Source organism: Notamacropus eugenii, chromosome 7 (assembly GCF_028372415.1).
Source record: "Notamacropus eugenii isolate mMacEug1 chromosome 7, mMacEug1.pri_v2, whole genome shotgun sequence".
NCBI lineage: Eukaryota > Metazoa > Chordata > Mammalia > Diprotodontia > Macropodidae > Notamacropus > Notamacropus eugenii.
In genome coordinates, this window is record NC_092878.1 from 56,902,159 (window position 1) to 56,923,833 (window position 21,675).

The 21,675-nt window shown below is 41.8% G+C and overlaps 1 protein-coding gene across 8 annotated transcripts in view; it reads right to left on the reverse strand.

Annotated features, from left to right (window-relative positions):
* The window catches only part of ABCD4 (ATP binding cassette subfamily D member 4), a 31,936-nt gene extending 15,074 nt beyond the window's left edge, over positions 1 to 16,862 (reverse strand). For 3 of the 8 annotated variants that reach the window (XR_011970433.1, XM_072624012.1, XM_072624014.1), the window contains exons 1-7: positions 16,745 to 16,856; positions 10,552 to 10,670; positions 6,486 to 6,613; positions 4,915 to 5,054; positions 4,054 to 4,170; positions 3,161 to 3,286; positions 1,921 to 1,971 (exon numbers count right to left, since the gene is read on the reverse strand). Coding sequence is in view for 7 of the 8 variants with exons in the window: in XM_072624012.1 (XP_072480113.1) it covers positions 1,921 to 1,971; positions 3,161 to 3,286; positions 4,054 to 4,170; positions 4,915 to 5,054; positions 6,486 to 6,613; positions 10,552 to 10,670; positions 16,745 to 16,791 (728 nt within the window). In the remaining variant the exon portion in view is untranslated. Of the gene's footprint in view, positions 1 to 1,920; positions 1,972 to 3,160; positions 3,287 to 4,053; positions 4,171 to 4,914; positions 5,055 to 5,254; positions 5,341 to 6,478; positions 6,614 to 10,551; positions 10,671 to 16,744 lie in introns of those variants that run through there. The other 5 variants (XM_072624016.1, XM_072624015.1, XM_072624013.1 and 2 more) reach the window with 5 other exon arrangements.
* Positions 16,863 to 21,675: the final 4,813 nt, after the last annotated feature.

Below are 21,675 nucleotides of genomic sequence, written 5' to 3' on the forward strand. Positions count from 1 at the left end.
GTCAGGCCTTACTGAGGCCATTTGAGGTCCCAGGAATCTCTTATAGTTTAACTTGGTGCCTTCCCCTTCCTTTACCCTATCCTACTCCATCCTTTGGGGCCCAAGCTCACCAGAGGGACCTCAGCGTCTGGGGCTTTTGTTGCTTAACACAGTGCCTGGCACACAGTAGGTGCTCAATGTTTATTGATTGATTGGTCCTTCCCCTAGGGAGGTTTCTTGTTAGATTATGGCAACAAAAGGCCCTACCAAAGGTAATCAAAGGAAAGTAACATCTTCTTGTAGCTGGGGGATGCAGGAGGACCTTTCCTAAGAGCTTGGAAACTCTATTTCTCCACCAACCACCAGAAGGGGGAGTGCAGGCCTGGACCAAAGCTAACTCTACCACGTAGGGCTGGGGATGGTTCAAACAGATTTCTAAGCTTCTTGGTGGCCCAAGGGGTATTAAAGAAAGAGGCACAGAACAGTTTAAGGATATGAGTCCTGGGCATTTAGACAGACTTATTATTCTGGCCCAAACAAGGCAAAGAGTAAGGAAGAACAGCTCCCTTTTTCTCTGGGAGTAAACCTCTGTAATTTATGTAACCTTGTCCAAAGACCAGACCCTGAGCCTTATACAGAGTTTAACGAGGTCACGGAGGCAGGATATCAAGGCCGGTCCTTTAGGAACCTTCAAAGATGTGATGTCCTAATAATAGGGAGAGGCATGTATGTAGGATTTCAGATTTGGAAAGAACTTGCCTACACTGAGCCATCTGATCATTCTAACAACCCTATGAACTGAGTAGTGAAGGTATTAACTCCATTTTACAGATGAAAAAACTTCAGTTGAAAGAGGATCACACAGCTAACATGGGATTCAAACTCAAGGCTTCCAGACATGCTGTCCATCCTAGCACAGTGCCTCTCAACAGTGAGTCCAGAAAGTACGAACTACACACACACACACACACACACACACACACACACACACACACACACACACACGCCTCCCAACCATGACATTCTAAAGCAACAAAAGCAAGTAACTGGCTGTAGGGGTAATGCTTTACGGGCAATAACAAAATGGTGGTTATGGTCAAAGTCACCAGAATGCTTAGTCTAAATGGCACTGACCACCTCTAAGATGTTCATCAAAAACATTTCCACCAAGGTAGAGTTCTCTCTACCAGCAGCTAGAGTTAAGTACTTTGTGAGCCATAATAGTTCAATCCTGGGTACAGATTTGTGTAGCCCAAGATGAACTGGGAAGCAGTTGCATAAAGCAGAAAGACCTTTGAAATTTGGAATCAGAGAACCTGGGTTCAAATCCTGAATTCAAAAATTTAAATTACTTAACTCTTTAGGTTCACACATTCCTTTCTGTAAAATGAGAGGGTTAGGCCAGATGATCTCTAAAGGTCCCTTCCAGATCTAAATATATAGTCTAATAAAAACATTTTTAGAAATAACAATTTTAAAGGAGCAGGAAACTGTATGAGTTATTGCTTAATACTGGTTTTCATGCCTATTTCTTCAGAGTACTACAAAAATGACTTAGAAATGTAAGTTTTTTGCTCTCAAAACAAGCCATTAGGTGGCTCCCACCATATTAAGAATGACTCATGACACAATTCTTTCAAAGCACTATTGACAATACCAACATCAGACACCAGGCACTAAACCAGAAGAGTCATGCTCAATCACATTAATATGGAATGGTAGCCCCAAACAGCACAGGTCTTTATAGGTCAGCAGATAAAGCAGAACAGAATGAAGGCAAATCATGGGGCTGTTTCAGTTCCCTGAAGAGGGAATCTCTGGCAGGATGGAAACAGTCAGGAAACTTACCCAGATCCACTCCCAACTCATGGCGGTATATGTTCCCCTGAACACCTAAAGAATACTGGCATGCAACAAACACAAATCTACGCGTTGTCTTACCTATAGAAAGCTGCTGGCTCAGCATTCACCCGGAGCTGCACGTGCTTAAACCTGGATGAGCCAAAGGAAACAAAGGTCAATGGACAAGACACATGATAACATGTGAGTCATTATTCTTGGTCCACTGTTTACTGCTCTTTCTGAACCACAGAGTATGACAAAATGAGAGCCCTAAGTGACTTCCCCAGCAAAACACAATTCCATATATAATTCTAACATTTTCTTCTCACAACGATGGGAAGTAAGTTATAAGGCATTGTTTTATGTTCCTCATTAAAAAATAAATAACAGAAGGGTACCTCCATTAAAGTTCTACTCTGGTGCTGAACATTGTGGCATGGAGGTGGCCCAGGTTTCTAAAAGCCTACACTGAAGGAAGACTTATATGAAATGATACAAAGGGAAGTAAGAACCAGGAAAACATTATGTAGAATGGCAGCATGTAACTGGAAAGAAAGAAGAGGAGAGGAAAGAGAGGGAGGAAGAAGAGGAAGAGGAAAAGGAAGAGAAGGAAAAGGAATGGAAAGAAAAGAAAGAGGGAAAGGAGGAGAAAGGAAGAAAAAAGGAAAAAAAGAAGGAAAAGAAGGAAGAAGAAAAATAGGAGGACAAGAAGGAGAAGGAAAGGGGGGGAATAATTAACCAAAGCTGAACAATGCAAAATTTTAATAACGATGCATAGCCTCCCCCCAGCCCCCACAAATATAAGAAGACACTTCCTCACCTCCTTTGCAGGGGTGTGGATGAGCATAAGGAATAACAGCTAGCATTTATATAGCATTTTAAGGTTTACAAAGTACTTTTACAAATATTTTCTCATTCTATTCTCAAAACAACCCTGGGAGGTAGGTGCTATTATTATTCCTACTCTACAGATGAGGAAACAGAGGCAAGCAATGATTAAGTGACTTGCCCTGGGTCACAGAGCTACTACACGTCTGAAGTTGGATAGGAACTCAGGTCTTCCTGATTTCCAGTTCAGTGCTCTATTCTCCGTAAATATTTCTGCTTCATATAATTTCAGATTTTTAACTGTTGGTTAGTTTTGCTAAACTGTTTACTCCACCACAGATGAGCTCCCCAAAGGTACACTGGAAAGGAGAAACAGGGAGCAGAGCCTCCAAACTGGGGCTAAAAGACAAACAGGAATGGGTGGGCAAAATGATGTCCTTAAGCTGGATTGGGTGAGATGTTGGGTCTTTTCTGATGGCAAAGGACAGGAAAGATACCAAAGGGTCTCCACCTGAAATCTCCTTCCAGCTTCTCCTGTTGCACCAGCTTTGAAACAATGGGGCCCATCAGGACTTTGTTCACTATGGTCCCCAGGACAAAGTAACCAAAGATACTCACTGGCCCAAGCCAGCTCGTGCTGAAAGAGCAAAAAGCAAAAATAAATTTAAATGGCATTGGTCAAGAAGCTTGGTCCCGGAGAAAGGTTAAGAAAAATTCCATTCTTCTTTGCAGAGATAGTGACTTTGACTGGGAATACTGACTTGTGAACATGTAGATTGATTGGTTTTGCTGAATTAAATATTTTTTTTTTGTTACAAGAAATGGCTTGCTGGGGATAAGAAAGGGAAGGATACATTTGGAAAGAAAGATGATATAAAAACCAAGGGATATCAATAAAAAAAAATTTTAAAGTAGAATACTTCCTGTTCAAAAGAAAAAGATATTATTAACATAGCTCATTCCCTCTCTTCCGGGCTTGTCAGCTTCTAGTTTCTGTATCCCAGGTCCAGAGGCAAGGCAGAGTTCTACCACCACAACGCTGCCCAGATCCCAAGTAAGGGGAATTTTGCCCATTCTCCAGCACCAGAAAAGAGAATCACAGTTAGTTTTCAAGAGTTGTGGGAATTTTGGGGTCAGGGGAACTAGAACCCTAAAATTAACACATCTTAAATTTTCCGGCAAAAAGGAGACTCAGAATCCCAAATAAGGAAAGCCAGGAAACACTCTTGGCTGGGGTGGTCTTAAAGAACACAAGAAAAAAACATTTCCTGACCTTAGCACAGGAAAACATTGAAAGTTGGCACCCTTAACATTCAGGAACAGGACATCTTGGAAAACAGTGGCTGGAGAAAAGGGGATATTAGGGAAAGACTGTTTAGAGTCAACCTTCCCCAGATACCCTACCTTCGAAAGCACTGATATGTGTAGTAGGTGATGGTGAAAGGGGAGATGATCAGCTTGCTGGCCATGGTGCTGAGCTGCCGACAGAATCTCTCTACATCTTGACTAATGCGCTGGTCCCTGCATCCAAAGAGAGAAGAGAGAGCAGTGTGAACCAGGGAACCTTGTGAGGGGAGATCACAGAGACCAAAGGGTAGAAAAGCCAATCTCTCCTCCCTCATCCTGATCCACAGCTGTTCATCCTGGACTGTTTGTGGAAATGTGCTCAAGATCAGATGGAAGCCAGGTATAGCTTAGGATGGTTTCTGAAAGTGGCACACCACCAACACCCAGGATTCTCTGAGAAGTTTTCATTGAGTTTAAAATAAGGGCCTACTTCTGGACAGCTCCTCCTTTGGGGCCTCAGTTTGTCCTGACAAAGTTTGAGAAACAAGACATAGGAGCAGCAATATCTACCAACCAAGAGGCTGCTGGGTTATGTGAGTCAAGAAAGAAAAGTCCCGTGTGTCACAGTCCCTCACAAGTGCACATATAACCACAGGACTTATAATTTGGGTTAATCCATGAAGCACTGGAGGAAGGGGAAGAATGCTGAGAAAAGGAAGTAAAGAGATTGGAAGTACATCCACTAAAAACTTTTCTCTTGGAACTCCACATGGCATTGGGTGGTAATTCCTATCTGAACCCCAAAGTACCTGTCTGAGAGTAGGAAGCAAGGGAACTCCGAAAGAAAATGTCCTTTCAAGTAATTAGACTCTCACAGCCATATGGCTTCCTTTGAATCCCAGTGAGAAAAACCAAGCACCCAGAAAGGCAAAAGATAAAGAGGAGACCAGCCCAGGTAAGAGAGTGGAAGCAGCCTACGGATTATCGATGTCATCGCGAATCACATTGAGTGTGTAGTAGATTCGGCCCCGGAAGTAAAGGCAATGAAGGTGCTCAGTAAGGTCCTTCCTCCAGCTCACATACAACAGGTTACAGATAAACTGGTCAAAGCTCTTCAGCTGTGGGCAAGTGAAAGGAAGAAGAGAAGCAAAGGGAATAAGCATGTATTAAACACCTACTATTTGCTGGGTACTATACTAAGCACTTTTACAAAAACCACCTCTTTTGAGTGAATATTACGAAAAAGATCATTTCCTTTGAGACGTAGCTCAAATCTCAACCACAATAAGAAGCCTCCCTTGTTTTAATCTCAACTCACTTATATCATTCCTTGTTCCATGTCCACTGGGAACTTTCCCCTAGTATCATATCAAGTGGCTCATCAAGTTATGCTCTGGGCTGGGGCTACCAAGATAACAAAGAAAAAAAATCCCTTTCCTGAAGGAATTTACATTCTAATGGGGAGAAAATAAAGTACACACAGATAAGTGAACATAAAATACCTGAAGAGCTAGCCTCAGAGTTAGAAAGGCCATCTGATATACTGGCTGTATGACCCTAGACAAATCCCTTAACCCTGTACCCCCAAGAAACACTCTTAAGACCATGAATTGCACAACTGTTTTCTTATCAGGAGTCATTCTAAATCAATGGAATCTCAAAATTGCAGTTTTTTAAAAAAGCAATTGGGGGAAGGGGAGAGGTTGCTTTGGAAGTGTTCAAAAGCAAATTTAATATACCTCTAAGTTCACTGAGGACAGCGATCATTAACTAATTTCTTTTAGATTTCTCCTTTCTTCTCACCCTTAGCCCTTCCCTCCCTCTCTCAGTTTAATAAAGGCCTCAGTATAAATGGAATATAATTGGAAGTATTCCATAACAAAATGTTTATTGGCCAACGAATCATAATGACCACAGACGTACCAGAGAAATGGCTGACTTTTGGTGGAATATAGGATATACCACTTTGTGCTGGCTTTTACAGCACAGAGGGAAGCAGCCCTGATCCCTCCCTGTATCCTGCGGATATTGTGAGGTGGAAGGAAGGAAGCCTGTGGCTTTAAAGTATTCTGAGCAATCCAGAGTGAAAGATAAATAGTATAACTGTCTTTACTCTTAACTGACACTGAAATAAGCCATTATCATTACTATATCACTAATATTTACACGGTATCTATTGTGTATTAGGTACTATAATGCAGGATGTTTTACAATTATTATCCTGTAGATTCATACCCTATACCACCGAGTTGGGTTTAGTTACAAGCTCCCATAGGGTCATAAGCACTTCAATGCCCACCTGGACACTTTGCGCTCTGCTTGAAGTAATAAGGAAGGAGTTACAACAAGACCCAATTCTTCAGGCAGAAGCAGGCTCGGGATGTAGCAGGTTTTTGATCTTACCCCCAAAAGTTAGGAGCCCAACCCCACCCTATCCTTTTCCCCTTGTCTTAGTCAGTTTAATCCCTTGAGGGTACCTAGCTTCAAACACAAGGGCAGAAATGGGGAAGGGAGGAAGGAAACAGGAACAGGACCAAGGAACCTCTTACTGTGGAGTTGACCACGATGAGAACAAGGGCTAGACATGTCAGGGTCTTGAATCCAGTCAGATCCTTGTTTCCTAGGACACCATAGTACTGACTGGGTATTAGCCCCACCTGGTAGATGACCAGCTGCTCTGTAGGAAGAAACATATTCAGAATGCAAATAACAGACAACACAGGTAAGCCTGTGGTTTCTTCAAGTCCCCATCAACCAACCAATCAATCACAAAGTATTGAAGTGCTAACTATATGCCAGGCACTGGGCTAAGTGCTGGAAACAAAAGGAAAGAACAAACCCAAACTCTGCCCTCAAGCAGGGTACGTTCTGGAGGAGGAGTTAACATGTCTAAATTAATACACACAAAATAAACAGAGTAGGTGGAAGGTATTCTTAGAGCAGAGATTCTTTTTTTATGAGTCATGGAGTCTGGTGAAGAAGCCTTATGAAGCCCCATCTGAGAAGAAATTTTTTTCTCAAATTCATAATTAACCCTGGAAAAAATCCCCAGGACCAGATGGGATTCTCAAGTGAATTCTACTAACATTTAAGGAACACTCAATCTCAATACTATATAAACTATTTGAAAAAACAAGTAAAGGAGTCCTGTCAAATTCCATGTGGTTTTGATAGCTAAACCAGAAAGAGTAAAAACAGAGAAAGAAAACTACAGACCAATTTCATTAACGAATATTGATGCAAAAAATTTAAATCGATACCAGCAAAATATCAGAAAGATCATACTGTGACCATGCAGGGCTGACTCAATATGAGAAAAACTACCAATACAACTGACCCTATCAATGACAATAACACCAAAAATCATATGGTTATATCAATAGGTGCAGAAAAAGCCATTGACAAAATATAACACCCATTCCTGCTAAAAAATACTAGAAAGAATAAGAACCAATGGAACCTTTCTTAAAGTAAGTAGTATCCATCTAAAACCAAGAGCAAACATTATCTGTAATGGGGACAAATTTGAAGTCTTCCCAATAAGACCAGGACTGAAATAAAGATGTCCATCCTCATCACTATTATTCGATATTGTACTAAAAATGCCATATCAGTAAGACAAAAAAAAAATCGAGGCAATGAAAACAGGTAATGAAGAAACATAACTATCATTTTTTGCAGATGATATGACGGTATACTTAGAAAACCCTAGAGAATCTAAATGAAGCTAGATGAAACAATTAAACAACTTCAGCAAAGTTTCAGGATATAAAATATACCCACATAAATCATCAGAATTTCTATATGTTACCAAGTCAGCATGAAGAGAGAAAAAGAGAAATTCTATTTAAAATAAGTACAGACAATATCAATTACTTGAGAGTCTACCTGTCAAGACAAACTCAGGGATTATAGGAACACAGTCACAAAACACTGTTCCCACAGACAAAGACAGACCTAAACATACTAATACTAATACTAATACTAATTGTTCATGGCTAGGCTGCAACGGTTCACAATAAAAATGACAATTCTACCTAAATCAGTTTACTTACTCAGTGCCATACCAACCACACTACCAAAGAATTATTTCACAGAGCCAGCAAAAAGAGTCACAAAATTCATCTGGAAGAACTACAAGTGAAGACTATCAAAGGAATCAATGGAAAAATGTTATGAAAGCAGCCGAGCAGTTCCAGATTTCAAATTATATTACAGAGCCATAATCATCCAAATGATCTGGGATTGGTTAAGAAACAGAGTGATGGATCAGCAGAAGAGGGTGGGTATATAATATACTATAGCAAATAACAACAGCAATCTAGTGTTGGATAAACCCAAAGATCTAGGCTTTTGACAAAAATTGCTAGGGAAACTGGAAAGCAGTTTGGCAGAAACTAGGCACAGACCAACGTCTCACACAGTATGCCAAGGTTAGGTAAAAACGGATAAATTATTTAGACACACTTTAGGATGATATTATAAGTACATTATGGAAGCCTAGAAAAATATACCTGTCAGATCTTTGTCTAAGGGAAGAGTTTATTACTAAACAAGAGACAGAGATAAACAAGAAGCAAAAGAGATAATTTTGATTCCATGAAATTAAAAAGCTTTTGCACAAACAAAACAAATGCAGCCAAAATGAAAAGGAGAACAGGAAGGGGGGGGGGGTAGAATTTACAGGAAGTTTCTCTGATAAAGGCCTCATTTCTCAAATATATAGAGAAGTGAGCCAAATTCATACAAATAAAAACCATTCCCCAGTTGATAAATGATTAAAGAACATGAACAAGCAGTTCATGAGGAAGAAATCAAATTAGTTACATGAAAAAATGCTTTAAATCACTACTGATTAGAGAAATGAATATTGATGGAGTTGTAAATTGGTCCAACCATTCTAGAGAACAATTTGGAACTACGACCAAAGGGCTATAAAACTGTGCATACCCTTAGACGTGGCAATGCCTCTACTAGGTCTGTATCCCAAAGAGATCAAAGAAAAAGACCTTTTTGTACAAAAATATTTATAGTAGCTCTTTTTGTGTAGTGACAAGGAATTGGAAATTGAGAAGATGCACATCAATTGGGGAATGACTGAATAAGTTGTGGCATTGTGATGGAATACTATTGGTCTATAAAAAATGATGAGCAGTCTGAATGCAGACTGCAGCATACTATTTTTTAGTTTCTTTTATAAGATTGCTTACCATCTCAGGGATGAGGAAGGGAGGGAGGGAGGGAAATAATTTGGAACACAAATGTTTTTTAACATTTAGTTAAAAATTGCTTTTACATGTAATTGGGTGAAAAAATAAAATATTATTTAAAAAAGAAAGAAATGATGAGCAAGATCATTTCAGAAAAACCTGAGAAGATTTATATAAACTCATGCAAAATGAAGTGAACACAACCAGAAAATCACTGTGTACAGTAATAGTAATGTTGTAATGATGATCACCTGGGAAAGACTTAGCTACTCCGACCAGGACAATTCCAAAGGACCCATGATGAAAAATCCTATCCATCCCCAGAGAGAACTGATGAACTGATGAATGCAGACTGAAGCATCTTTTTTTACTTTCTCTATTTTTAACATTTTATTTTGTTTGTGTATTCTTTTGCAATATGGTTAGTATGGAAATATGTTTTATATGACCTCACATGTGTGAAATCAAAATTGCTTGCCTTCTCGAGGGAGGAAAGAGAGGGAGAAAACGAAGAACTAAAAATTTTTTAAAATGTGTTAAATTTTTTTTGACATCTATTTAGGAAATCTTTAGCAAACTAACTTAAAGAAATGCTAAATTTCAGTTAAAGATGAGTGAAAATAAAGATGTAATTTTCCCCCTATCTAACTTCATGATATCTATAGATCCTTTGGGGATCCATGGAACCTATATCAAAAAAAAAAGAAAAAGGAAAAGCAATTCTCTGCTTCAGGGACCTAACTCTTTAGCTGAGTCTTAAAGGAAGCCAGTGATGCTAAGATTCTGATGTGAAGAGGGAGCACATTCCAGATATGGGGGGGAGGGGAAGAGATGTGTGGGAAGAGGGGAGATGACAAGGTAAAAACAATAAGATGGGAAATGGAGAGTTTTATATGAGGAACATGTAGGCCAGTAGAGATAGACCATAGAGTTCACGAAGAAGAGTAATAAGTTAAAAAGGTAGAAAAATAGAAAGAGGCCAGGTTGTAAAGAGCTTTAATGCCAAGGTGTGTCTCAAAAGATTTTTTGGATACCTTGCATAGAGATAACTAGGTGGCACAGTGGACAAAGTACCAGGCTTGGAGTCATAAAGACTCATTTTCTGAGTTCAAATATGACCTCGGACACTTACTAGCTGTGTGACCCTCGGCTTGCCCGTTAACATGTCTGCCTCAGTTTCTTCATTTGCAAAATGGAAATAATAATAACCACATCTACCTCTCAGAGTTTTTGTGAGGATTAAATGAGACAAAATTTATAGTGTTGTACAAACCTTAAAGCATTATAAGTACTAATTGCTGTTATTATTATATCATTATTATCATTTGAACAAGAGAAGAAGAAAGTTCATAGAGACAGAGGGGTCCAGGGAAGTGCTCTGGCCTCTGCACACTCACTCACTTACCCAGCAGGGTGACACAGAGAAGGGTTAGGAACATCAAGACATTCTGGGATGAAAAACGGGGAAATAAGATGGTCTGTATCTTTAGGAAGCGTCGCAGAAAACGGAGGTCCAGTCGGGGCCTGAAGAGAAGGAAGAAACAGAACAAAGGTTAGTGAGCTAAAGTGTCCCCACAAAGGAAATTCTCTTACAAGTTTAGACTGGAAACCCTCCAGGGGAGAAACTGGACAAAGTCTGTCTAAACTGTACCATTCAGGATCACCCCATGCCAGGAATTAGTGATGTAGATCAGGCTAGAATGAAAGAAGGAGGGAGGGGAAAGAATAATATACGGTCTATTATAAGGTAGGCATTGTGCTAAGCGCTTTATAATTATTATATCGTTTGATCCTTACAATAACCCTTTGAGGGAGGTGCTATTATTCCCATTTTACAGATAAGGAAACTGAGACAGGCAGAGGTTAGGCAACTTGCCCAGGGTCACACAGTATCTGGGGCTGGATTTCAACTTAAATCTATCCTGATTCCAGGCCCAGCACTGTCTCCACTGTCTTCCTTACTTCCTGTGAAAGCTTAGGTCAGGCTTGCTAGGCTTCTCCCAACGACCTGCTCCAGGTCTATAAAACACAATAAAGTAAGGACCACATAAAAATCTGTACCTATAAATTCTCCTCTACCAATTTTTAAGTAAAAAAACACCATATTTTTGGACAAAATCTGTGCCCTCTACTGGAGAAGACTGGTACCTGGTCTACAGTTTAAGAGGCTGAGAGATGCCTGAGTTACTGAGAGACTGTCACCATGGTTACACATGGGTCAACAGAAAGACCTTAGTTCAGACTGTCCTGACTTTGAGGCTAGTTCTTGTAATGCTGTTTCTCATAGCTGCCTTTAAAGTCACAAAAATTGTATTTTTCTGTTCTTAGTTTCTTTTCTTTTTTTCTTAAATAATGTTTTCTTGTCCGGGCTTACTTCTCTCTGCATCAGTTCATGACAAGCTTCTCTGTCTGTAGTCCTCTGACACTTTGTTTCTTATAGCACAGCAATATTCACTACAATAGCAGTTCCTTTTCACCTTCTTATAATGAAAACCTCCAGGGTCCCTTCAAGCTCTGCAATCTGATTTTGTGACCTAGAATCACATGAATGTCAGTGTTGGGCAGACAGGAGACTAAGAATAGGAGCCTTAAGTCCTTCCTGAACCCAACTTGAGACTGAAAGTGCGTTCTTTCCTTTGTTACTCATTTCACGTATTCTTTACCCACCTTCTTCGAAATCCAGAAAACAGAAACTCGTTATGTTGCCAACTGACCTCCAGGATAGGATAGTCTTTGATCATAGGCCTTGATGAAAGCAGTGGAAATTGATCATCTGACCCCTGGCTATCTTCCATGGGTCTAATTTTTTTTGTCCTGGGTCACACATCATAAAAGTTAAAAAAAAAAAAAAAGCCAGAAAAACTGCTTTAAGAGGATGAGAACTAAAGGATCTAGGAAAGGAGATCTGAAGAAGCCCCAAGTTCAAGACCAATGGCAAACCCTAAACATGCCCCTGCAACCTTCCAGAGCCCAACCATAATCTTCTAATCTCCTTCAGCCCCAAATGCTCCTCATTCACCTCATTTCAACCCTTTATATACACAATCTACTTTATACTCTACACAAAGACTGGCTGGGTGACCAAGGGCAAGGCACTTAAATTTCTCCGTGATCCAGGCAACTCTCTAAGCCTGTTAGAGAACAGGTGCCAATTAACATCAGCCTTGGTCCATTCCTACTTTCCCTTTGTTTGTTCTGGTTTATATTGTTACATTATATTTATACTTATAAATATAAGGGATTTATATTTTTATATTATATATTCATATTTTATTTATATGGTTATAGCATATATTAATTTTACATTTATGTTATAAATATAAATGGAAGGCAGAGCAAGGATTAACAAAGACAACTGAATTACCAAATAATGCATTTTAGTCGACATTTTCAAACTGCCAAGTCCTTGGTATACTCTCCTCCTGAGGGTAGCCTAAAAATCATTCTCAGACTCGTTGGTGACAGTCCAGTCTATCTGACTATCTCTTCCAAGTCCCAGCCTGGAGTGATCAGTCACAGGAGGAGAGAGGGGGCTGCTCTTGTTTTGCAGAGGCATTAACTGCCAACCTAGTTTGAGGGTTCCAGCTCAGTACGGTGCAAATCGGTATAGCGTTGAATTTGGTGGCAGAGAACCAGAGTGGTAATCCTTAAGATGTTGTTCACCACCTCCATGACCTTGGGCAAAATTAAGACTCCTCTCTGGGGTTCAGTTTTCCCAATGATAAAGTGAAGGAGTTGGACTAAGAGGATCTCTGAGGTCTCTTCCAGCTTAGTGACCCCAGGAAGTAGTGAGGTACTTGGGTAACCTACAACTTGAGAATTAAATGTCATCAACCTCAGCCCAAATCTACATCTACTGTGTTTCTGGGGAAGAAAACAAGAAAACAAGCAAGAAACAAAGAAAAGATAAAATGAAAGGAGGGAAGGAGAAATGAAGGAAGGAGAAGAGAGAAAGGAAGAAAGAGAAAAAGAAAGGAAGGAGAGAGAAAAGGGAGAGAGAGAAAGGAAAAAATGAAGAAGGAAGAGGGAGAGAGGGTGAGAGGAAGAAAGAAAAGGAAAAAGAAAGAGAGGAAGAAAGTGAGAGGAAGAGAGAATGAGAGATGATGGAAGGAAGAAAGAGGGAGAGAGGAAGGGAAGAAGAAAGGAAGCAAAGAATAAGAGGGGAAGGGAGGAAAGGAAGAAAGAGGGAGAGAGGAAGGAAGAAAAGAAGGAAGTGAGGAGAGAGGGAGAGACAGAGAAAGTGAGAGAGGGGGGACGAGAGAGAGAGAGAGAGAGAAAACAGTTATTAAATGCTTATTTGCCACAAAACACTGTGATGTTTGTAAGGCTTTTAATGCTCTATGGGGAGTTGAAGGATGTGCCATTACCCAGGGGTCTCCAGTGGACTGGGTTGATCCTTTATGGGGAATTAATGGGAGAATATAGACGAAGAAGAAAAATATTAATAAGGAGAGGCAGATAAGGATAGTGGATAAAGAGCAGATCTCACAGTGAGGAACACCTGGGTTGCATTAGATTCCCTCAGAGGCAGCTTCCAGATCTATACCTATGTTCCTGCCCCTGATGCTTATTGGTCCTGTGATTCAGGGCAATTTGTTTAGCCTCTCAGAGACCCAGAAAGTACTGCAAAATTATCAATCTGCATTGGTAGAGGGAGTTTCCTCCTCAAGTTCTTTACACCAATTAAAAATATACATATATATATATATATATATATATATATATATATATATATATATACACACACATATACTAATAACAGCTGCCATTTATGTATATTTTTATGTATATTTATACGTATATTTTTACAGTTTACAAAGCTTTTTATACATATCTTATTTGATCCTTTCAACACACCTGTGAAGTAGGTGATACAGGTATTCTCATCCCCATTTTATAAAGAAACAAATTTTTAAAAGTTCCCTGCTTTGCCCATGGTCACATTGCTGGTGACAGAGGCAGGATTTGAAAACAAATCTTCCTGATTCCGAGTCCATAAAAAGGCATAGATGGTATGTAATCCATACCAGTGGAGGGTGACATCATTATGGGGCCTGTGAAAGGACTTTCTATATGCACAGGGGCAGCTGAGTGGGACAGAGAATAGAGTGCTGGGCCTGCAGGAAGGAATGCAGAAAGTCTTGTGATAAAATCTGACCTTAGTTACTTAGTAGTTCTGTAACTCTTGGCAAGTCACTTAACTTCTTTCTGCCTCAGTTTCCCCAACTGCAAAATGGTAATAATAATAGCACCTTGTAGGGTTGTTGTGAGGATAAACTGAGAAAAGACTGTTGTAGTGCCTGGCACATAGTAGCAACACACACACACCCACACCCACACACACACCCTTCCTCCTCTTCCCTAGCACAATTAAAGTTCCTTGAGGGTGGGAATTGTTTCATTTTGGGCTTTGTATATCCAGTGCATGAAGGTACACAGTAACCCCATAATAAATGTGGACGGAATTGAATTTTAGGGTTTAAAAATCTGCTTCAGGACATACATATACACTGTACTTGATGTAAAAAAATACTGATTAGTACTATGAACTCATGACTTATATTTTATACCTCTAGTACATACGATAATACTAATAAGTGTCTGTCCAGTGTTACAGTAATGCATCTCAGGCTCCAAGTCTAGAGTTCTTTTCACTATATACCATACTGCCTCCAATCACACATTGCTTTGTGACATTTTTTATTGTAAGATTTTTTTGTGACTACACATTCCTGAAAAACTACCCTGTAAGCTATCTGATGGCAGGGCTTGACAGATCTCATCCACCTGGATTTCAGGGGCATTTCAATATCTGCTCTGCCCCGCCTGGTAGAGCCTTCCCCAGGTCACTTCCTTTCCAATTCTTGCTCTAGCACAGGTAACAATAATAACTGAAAAGGCCTAGCCCAAGTATTCAGTAAAAAGGTCATAGAGGCCACATGGGATCTCAAGGCTGAAGGTTCTCCCACCTCTGGGCTAGACAATCTACTACCCTAAACTTCCACTCACAGTACCTGGATCAGACTAGAATCTAACTAGATCTGACTAGTGATTCCTAACCTCAGATCTGAGGACTTTTAAAAAATATTTTAATAAATGTATTTCAACATAATGAGTTTCCTTTGTAATCTTATGTAATTTTGTCATTTTAATTTATGCACTTAAAAACATTATTCTGGGGCAGCTAAGAAGAGTGGTGGATAGAAAGCTGGGCCCAGAGACAGGAAGAACTGAGTTCAAATCGACATTAGCTATATGACCCTGGGCAAGTCACTTAACCCCAATTGCCTCCAAAAACAAAAACAACTACCCCTCCCAAGAAAAAAACATTATTCAGAGAAGGGGCCCTAACAGACTTCACTAGTCTGCCCATGGGGTGCTAGGACATAAAAAACATCAAGAACCTCCAACCTAGATCAAAGTTCCCTTCCCTGGCCACCTTAATACGCTGTTTTTAAAAAGTTAGCTCCTGAAGGGCAAAAACTGGACTGACCTATCTCCCCTGGGCCTACAAGTGACTGGCACACAGTTGGCAGTCTGTGAATGGATATACTTTTGCATAGCCAAAATGGTGTTCAATAAATACATCTGAGATTCCCCTTCAACGAATACGAATGTTTCCTCTGTACTCTGAAAGCAGTCCCAGATCATGGATTTATTTCTGAATGACAATAATAATTTAAGGAATGGCACAGACTCTGCCCAACCGCCTTCTTACAGCAGCCACAGTTTCCCTTTCCCTCCCAGGCTGATTCAGTTTTTGCTCACTAAAAGGGCCATTTTTTGACGACTTCTTAAGGAGGCCTCTTCACTCCATGGGCGTTACCCTCCTCAAATGACCAGGTCAAAGGGCCCAAAGGGCCAGGGTCTCCCAGCGCCTCCTGGGCCATCTCCAGTCACCCTGATGAACACCTGGGCACCGGCCCCAGACGGCTGGGGGGAGGGAGGCTGGGGACCAGCCCGCCCCCCTCAGAACGCAGGCAGGGGCAGGCCAGCTCCTCGGGTCTCCCAGGTCACGTCTGCCCCGACCAAGGACAACCGGGGGCCCTTAGGGTCAGTCACCAAATCCTTCGGGACGGCTGATGCCTCCGGGTCCGAATCACTCGCTACAGCAATGAAGAGGGTTTTTGTCTTTTCAGCAAGGCGGGGACGGTTCGGAGCGGCCCGGTTCTCCCTGGGTCAGGGCCCGCTCTGCATGGGTAGCCCAGTGGCCCGCCGGACTCAGGGGCAGGGGCTGAGTTCGAATCCCACCTCGGACACTCCCGGGCTGCGCGGCGCCGGCGGAGCCGAGTGACCTCTCCGTGCGTCCTTCCCCCTCCATGGAAAGGGGACCATAGGAGCCCGCCTTCCCGGGGCGGTTCCGAGGACCAAAGGACTGACCCGAAAGTTCGACAGGAAAGCGCCACTACGGACGGCCTTGGCCGAGCTCCCGACTCCCCGGGCCTCAGTTTCCTCATCCGTACCAAGGAGGGGCTGCACCTCCGGAGTCTAGGAGACCCCTCCTCACTCCCAGGCCCCCCCGCGCCCCTGAGCCGCCCCTCCTCCGGGCCCCGCACTTCTCAGGCGCCCCCCTGGGGGGAGGAACAGGCCTACTTCACCTGGAGGCTGGATCTGGGGTCCCCCGCGCTGCCCCCGTGGGAGTCATGAAGCCAGCGGAGCGGCGGCTCCTCCCGGGGCAGAGTCCCGGACTCCTCTCCGCGCACGCGCAGTGGGCTCCGGAACAGGGAGGGCAAGGGGAGGAGCCAGGGAGCGGGGGCAGGGACTGGAAGGGAGGGGGCGGGGCGAGGCGAGGGGGCGGGGCCTGAGGCGTGACCATAGAGAAGGCTCTGCAGGCTAGAGAGGAAAGTCCTTGGGTCATGGAGATGCTGTGGTGAGGAGCCAGAAAAAGGCAAGAAAAATAAAGGGGAAAAAAATGCTTCCATCTGAGTTCACCCATTCTCTGTCCACATTTTGCATGTGATACGATTGAAAACATCAGAAACAAGGACAAATGGTGGGTGTGATAAGATCTAAAATACCCAAAACAAGAAATATGTGTGATGAGGTTTATTTTTATTTGTAAATTGTTAGTTTTTTTATTCATTTTTAAAATTTTGGGTTCCAGAGTCTCTCTTTCCAGAGGGACTTGTGAGAAGGCAATTATACATTTGAACTCCTGCAAAACATTTTCCATTAAAAAAATTGCATATGATCCATGCTAGAGAGGGAAAAAAGGCAAGAAAAAGGGAGGTGGGGGGAAGCTTCAGTTTGCACCCAGAGTTTATCTGCAGGCAGGTAACATTTTTCATGTGATGAGATTTAAAATACACACACACACACACACACACACACACACACACACACACGGACAAACTAAGACTCCAAGACCCTTAATAAAAGGATTTGTTCTACACACTTTGGATTCAGTCAAAGGGCCACACTTGAGGACCTAGAGGGCCACATGTGGTCTCCAGGCCCTGGGTTCCCCACCCCTGGTAGGTGTTTTTCCTCCCAGGTCCTCAGAATTCCACATATGCTCTCAATGCTGATCTTTCTCTCTCTTCTTTAATGGATCTCCTTGCCCCCTTCCCTAGTCCTGAAGGTAGATGTTGCCCAAAGGGTCTATCCTCTACCCTTGCCTGCTCTCTTATTCCCCCTTTCCTCTCCTCTCCTCTCCTCTTAATATTGCCACATCATCTTGGCTCTTATCTCACCCCTGGACTCCAATGACTCTGGAGAAGAGAATGAGGCTCATGATTTTGTGCACCTCTGCCTCACTTAAAACCAATTGACAAGCAAGTCAAGACATCACCCTGATTATGTCATTGGTCCTCTTCCAGAAAAGGGATGAATTACAACAATAACCAGTTCTTCCACTCCCCCAGGGAGATAATCTACCAAGCTTTGGAACTCCTGCTCTGGGACTGGGATGCCTTGATTGGTGTATAACTGAACAGCAATTTTAACTAGTCCACTATATCTACCCCCCCTTAGACTATATTTCACAGCCTACCCAGCCCTTTGCCACTTGCCTTGCTGAGCCTCCATGGTGATTCTTGCTCTGGGCACAGTAATCAAATCAATACGTTCATCTCTGTGACATCCTAGACTTCCCCACTCACTATTCTCATATATATATAGTCTTCCTCAACAGAAACTAGTCCCAGTGCATAGCACAGTGCCCTGTGGTAAATGATTAATGAATGTCTTTTCATTCAGTTGACATGCATTTATTAAGTGCTTACTATGTGCCAAGTACAGAATCATAGATTTAGTACTGAAAAGGACCTAGAGGTCATCAGTTAAAACTTTTCCTAGAAATAAGGAAACAAACAAATGGGGAGATTGAGTAACTTGCCCATGGTCATATATGTAGTAAATCATAAAATTTGAACCCAGGTCCTCTCATTCCAAATTCTTTCTATGCTGGAAGATGCTGCCTCTATGGCAGTGTTTTCATTGTTGCAGACAAACAAAGGCAAGAGATTTCAAAGAGAAAAAAGATTTAGAAAGTGAACAGCTAGTTAGGAAAATGGCATCTAAGAATGGATTTGAATTTTTTTTTGGACAGGGTTTAAAATATAGGGATGATGGGCTATAGGTTAGGGATAGAATACACCAAACAAAGCTAATTTAAAAATATATATATACACACATTGGGCAAATCGCTTAACCTCAATTGCCTCAATAACAAGGGTGTATTTGACTGGGGACATTATAACTATTTTACAGATGAGAAAACTAAAACCCAAAAAGATTAAGAGACTTGTCTAGGTTCATATAACTACAATGTGGGATGGCTGGAGGAATATCAGGGAAAGGATGGATAAATTGAGTACATTGCTACAGTGTCAATGATATTTAGTTACTAATTAGATATGATTGCTTGCCTTCTCAATGGGTGAGAAGGATCTGGAGGGAGGAAAAAATTTGGACCTCAAATTTTTAAAAAATTAATGTTAAAGGGGCAGCTAGGTGGTTGTGTAGATCAACATCATCAACCCTGGAATCAGGAGAATCTGAGTTCACATCCAGACTCATATCTGCCCTACATTCCCTCCACCTTGAAATGACTGCAAAATGATGACCTTTCTCTTTTAAGGGTCATGGCAAATGTCCCCTCTGGCCAATGGCTGGCAGGAACCTCTTCCAGTTTAATCATGCAGAAAGCTATTCACCCTTTAAAAGGGATAACCAAGTATGGCTGCACCTTTACAGCTAGTTTAATACCTTATTATTTGTCCATTATTTTGTGTGATTACAAAATTTTATGGACAGCTAGGTGACACAGTGGATAGAACACTAGGCTTGGAATCAGGAAGAGACATCTTCATGAGTTCAAATGTAGCCTCAATCACTTAGTTTATGACCCTGGGCAAGTCATTTCATTCTGCTTGCCTCAGTTTCCTCATCTATAAAATGAGCTAGAGAAGGAAATGGCAAACCACTCCAGTATCTTTGCCAAGAAAACCCCAAATGGGGTCACAAAGAGTAGGACTTCACTGAATAACAAGTATATTCTAGGCTTGGTGTGGGGTGAGGAGGGAAGGAAAAAAAAATGGAGTGAAGCTGTAAAATGCAAAGCACTTTTTTTGGTAGCTGAATGAACAAAATGACTAAGTAGAGGAATGGAAATAGAAGAGGAGGGAAATAGTACCAAAATCCACTCTCAGATTCTGTGTAAACCCCCAGAGACCAAAGTCAGGGAGGAAATTCGTGGAGTATAATTCATAGAGAATACTTTCAAATAGAATGTGAGGCCCTGGGGGAGGAGCCAAGATGGTGGAGTAGAAAGATACACATATGCTAGCTCCGAACCCACAGCCCATAAAATACCTGTAAAGAAGAACTCCCAACAAATTCTGGAGCAGCAGAAGCCACAGAACAATGGAGCAGAGGAGATTTCTGTTCCAGAGAGACCTGAAAAACCGACATGAAAGGCCCGTCACTCACCAGATCTGGAGCAGAGCCCAGCCCTGCCTTAGCTGCGCAGCACCAAGAGGAGCAGATCCAAGCAGGCTTCAGGGACAGAATCTCCAGCAGCCACGCAGGTCCCTCCACCCACAGGCACCAAAGGTAGTTGAGAGAGTCTTTTCAACTCTCCAAGAGGGGAGCGGGGTGTCCCCATAACTCAGGTCCCCTCAGGAGGCAGCAGCAGAGGCAGCAGCAGACAAGGGCTCCCAAAGCAGGCAGGAGCTCAGATCCATTGTTGAAGGTATCAGCATAAACCCCCTGAGGGAACTGAGCCCCATGCAGCCGCCCTGCCCCCAACTAAGCACCTGAACTTAATCTCACACTGAATAGCAGCCCTGCCCCCGCCAAAAGCCCTGAGGCTGGGAAGCAGCATTTGAATCTCAGACCCCATTGCTGCTGGGTGGATCTGGTGGCGAGGTGGGGGTGGAGAGGATATTCAGAAGTCAAGTCACTGGCTGGGAAAATGCCCAGAAAAGGGAAAAAAATAAGACTATAGAAAGTTACTTTCTTGGTGTATAGGTGTCTCCCCCCATCCTTTCTGATGAGGAAGAACAATGCTTACCATCAGGAAAAGACATAGAAATCAAGGCTTCTGTATCCCAAGCATCCAAAATAAATATTCAGTGGGCTCAGGCCATGGAAGAGCTCAAAAAGGATTTTGAAAATCAAGTTAGAGAGGTGGAGGAAAAACTGGGAAGAGAAATGAGAGAGATGCAAGAAAAGCATGAAAAGCAGGTCAACACCTTGCTAAAGGAGACTCCAAAAAATGCTGAAGAAAATAACACCTTGAAAAATAGGCTAACTCAATTGGCAAAAGAGGTTCAAAAAGCCAATGAGGAGAAGAATGCTTTCAAAAGCAGAATTAGCCAAATGGAAAAGGAGATTCAAAAGCTCACTGAAGAAAATAGTTCTTTCAAAATTAGAATGGAACAGATGGAGGCTAATGACTTTATGAGAAACCAAGAAATCACAAAACAAAACCAAAAGAATGAAAAAATGGAAGATAATGTGAAATATCTCATTGGAAAAACAATTGACCTGGAAAATAGATCCAGGAGAGACAATTTAAAAATTATGGGACTACCTGAAAGCCATGATCAAAAAAAGAGCCTAGACATCATCTTTCATGAAATTATCAAGGAAAACTGCCCTGAGATTCTAGAACCAGAGGGCAAAATAAATATTGAAAGAATCCACTGATCCCCTCCTGAAAGAGATCCAAAAAGAGAAACTCCTAGGAACATTGTGGCCAAATTCCAGAGTTCCCAGGTCAAGGAGAAAATATTGCAAGCAGCTAGAAAGAAACAATTCAAGTATTGTGGAAATACAATCAGGATAACACAAGATCTAGCAGCTTCTACATTAAGGGATAGAAGGGCATGGAATAGGATATTCCGGAAGTCAAAGGAACTAGGACTAAAACCAAGAATCATCTACCCAGCAAAACTGAGTATAATACTTCAGGGGAAAAAATGGTCTTTCAATGAAATAGAGGACTTTCAAGCATTCTTGATGAAAAGACCAAAGCTGAAAAGAACATTTGACTTTCAAACACAAGAATGAAGAGAAGCATGAA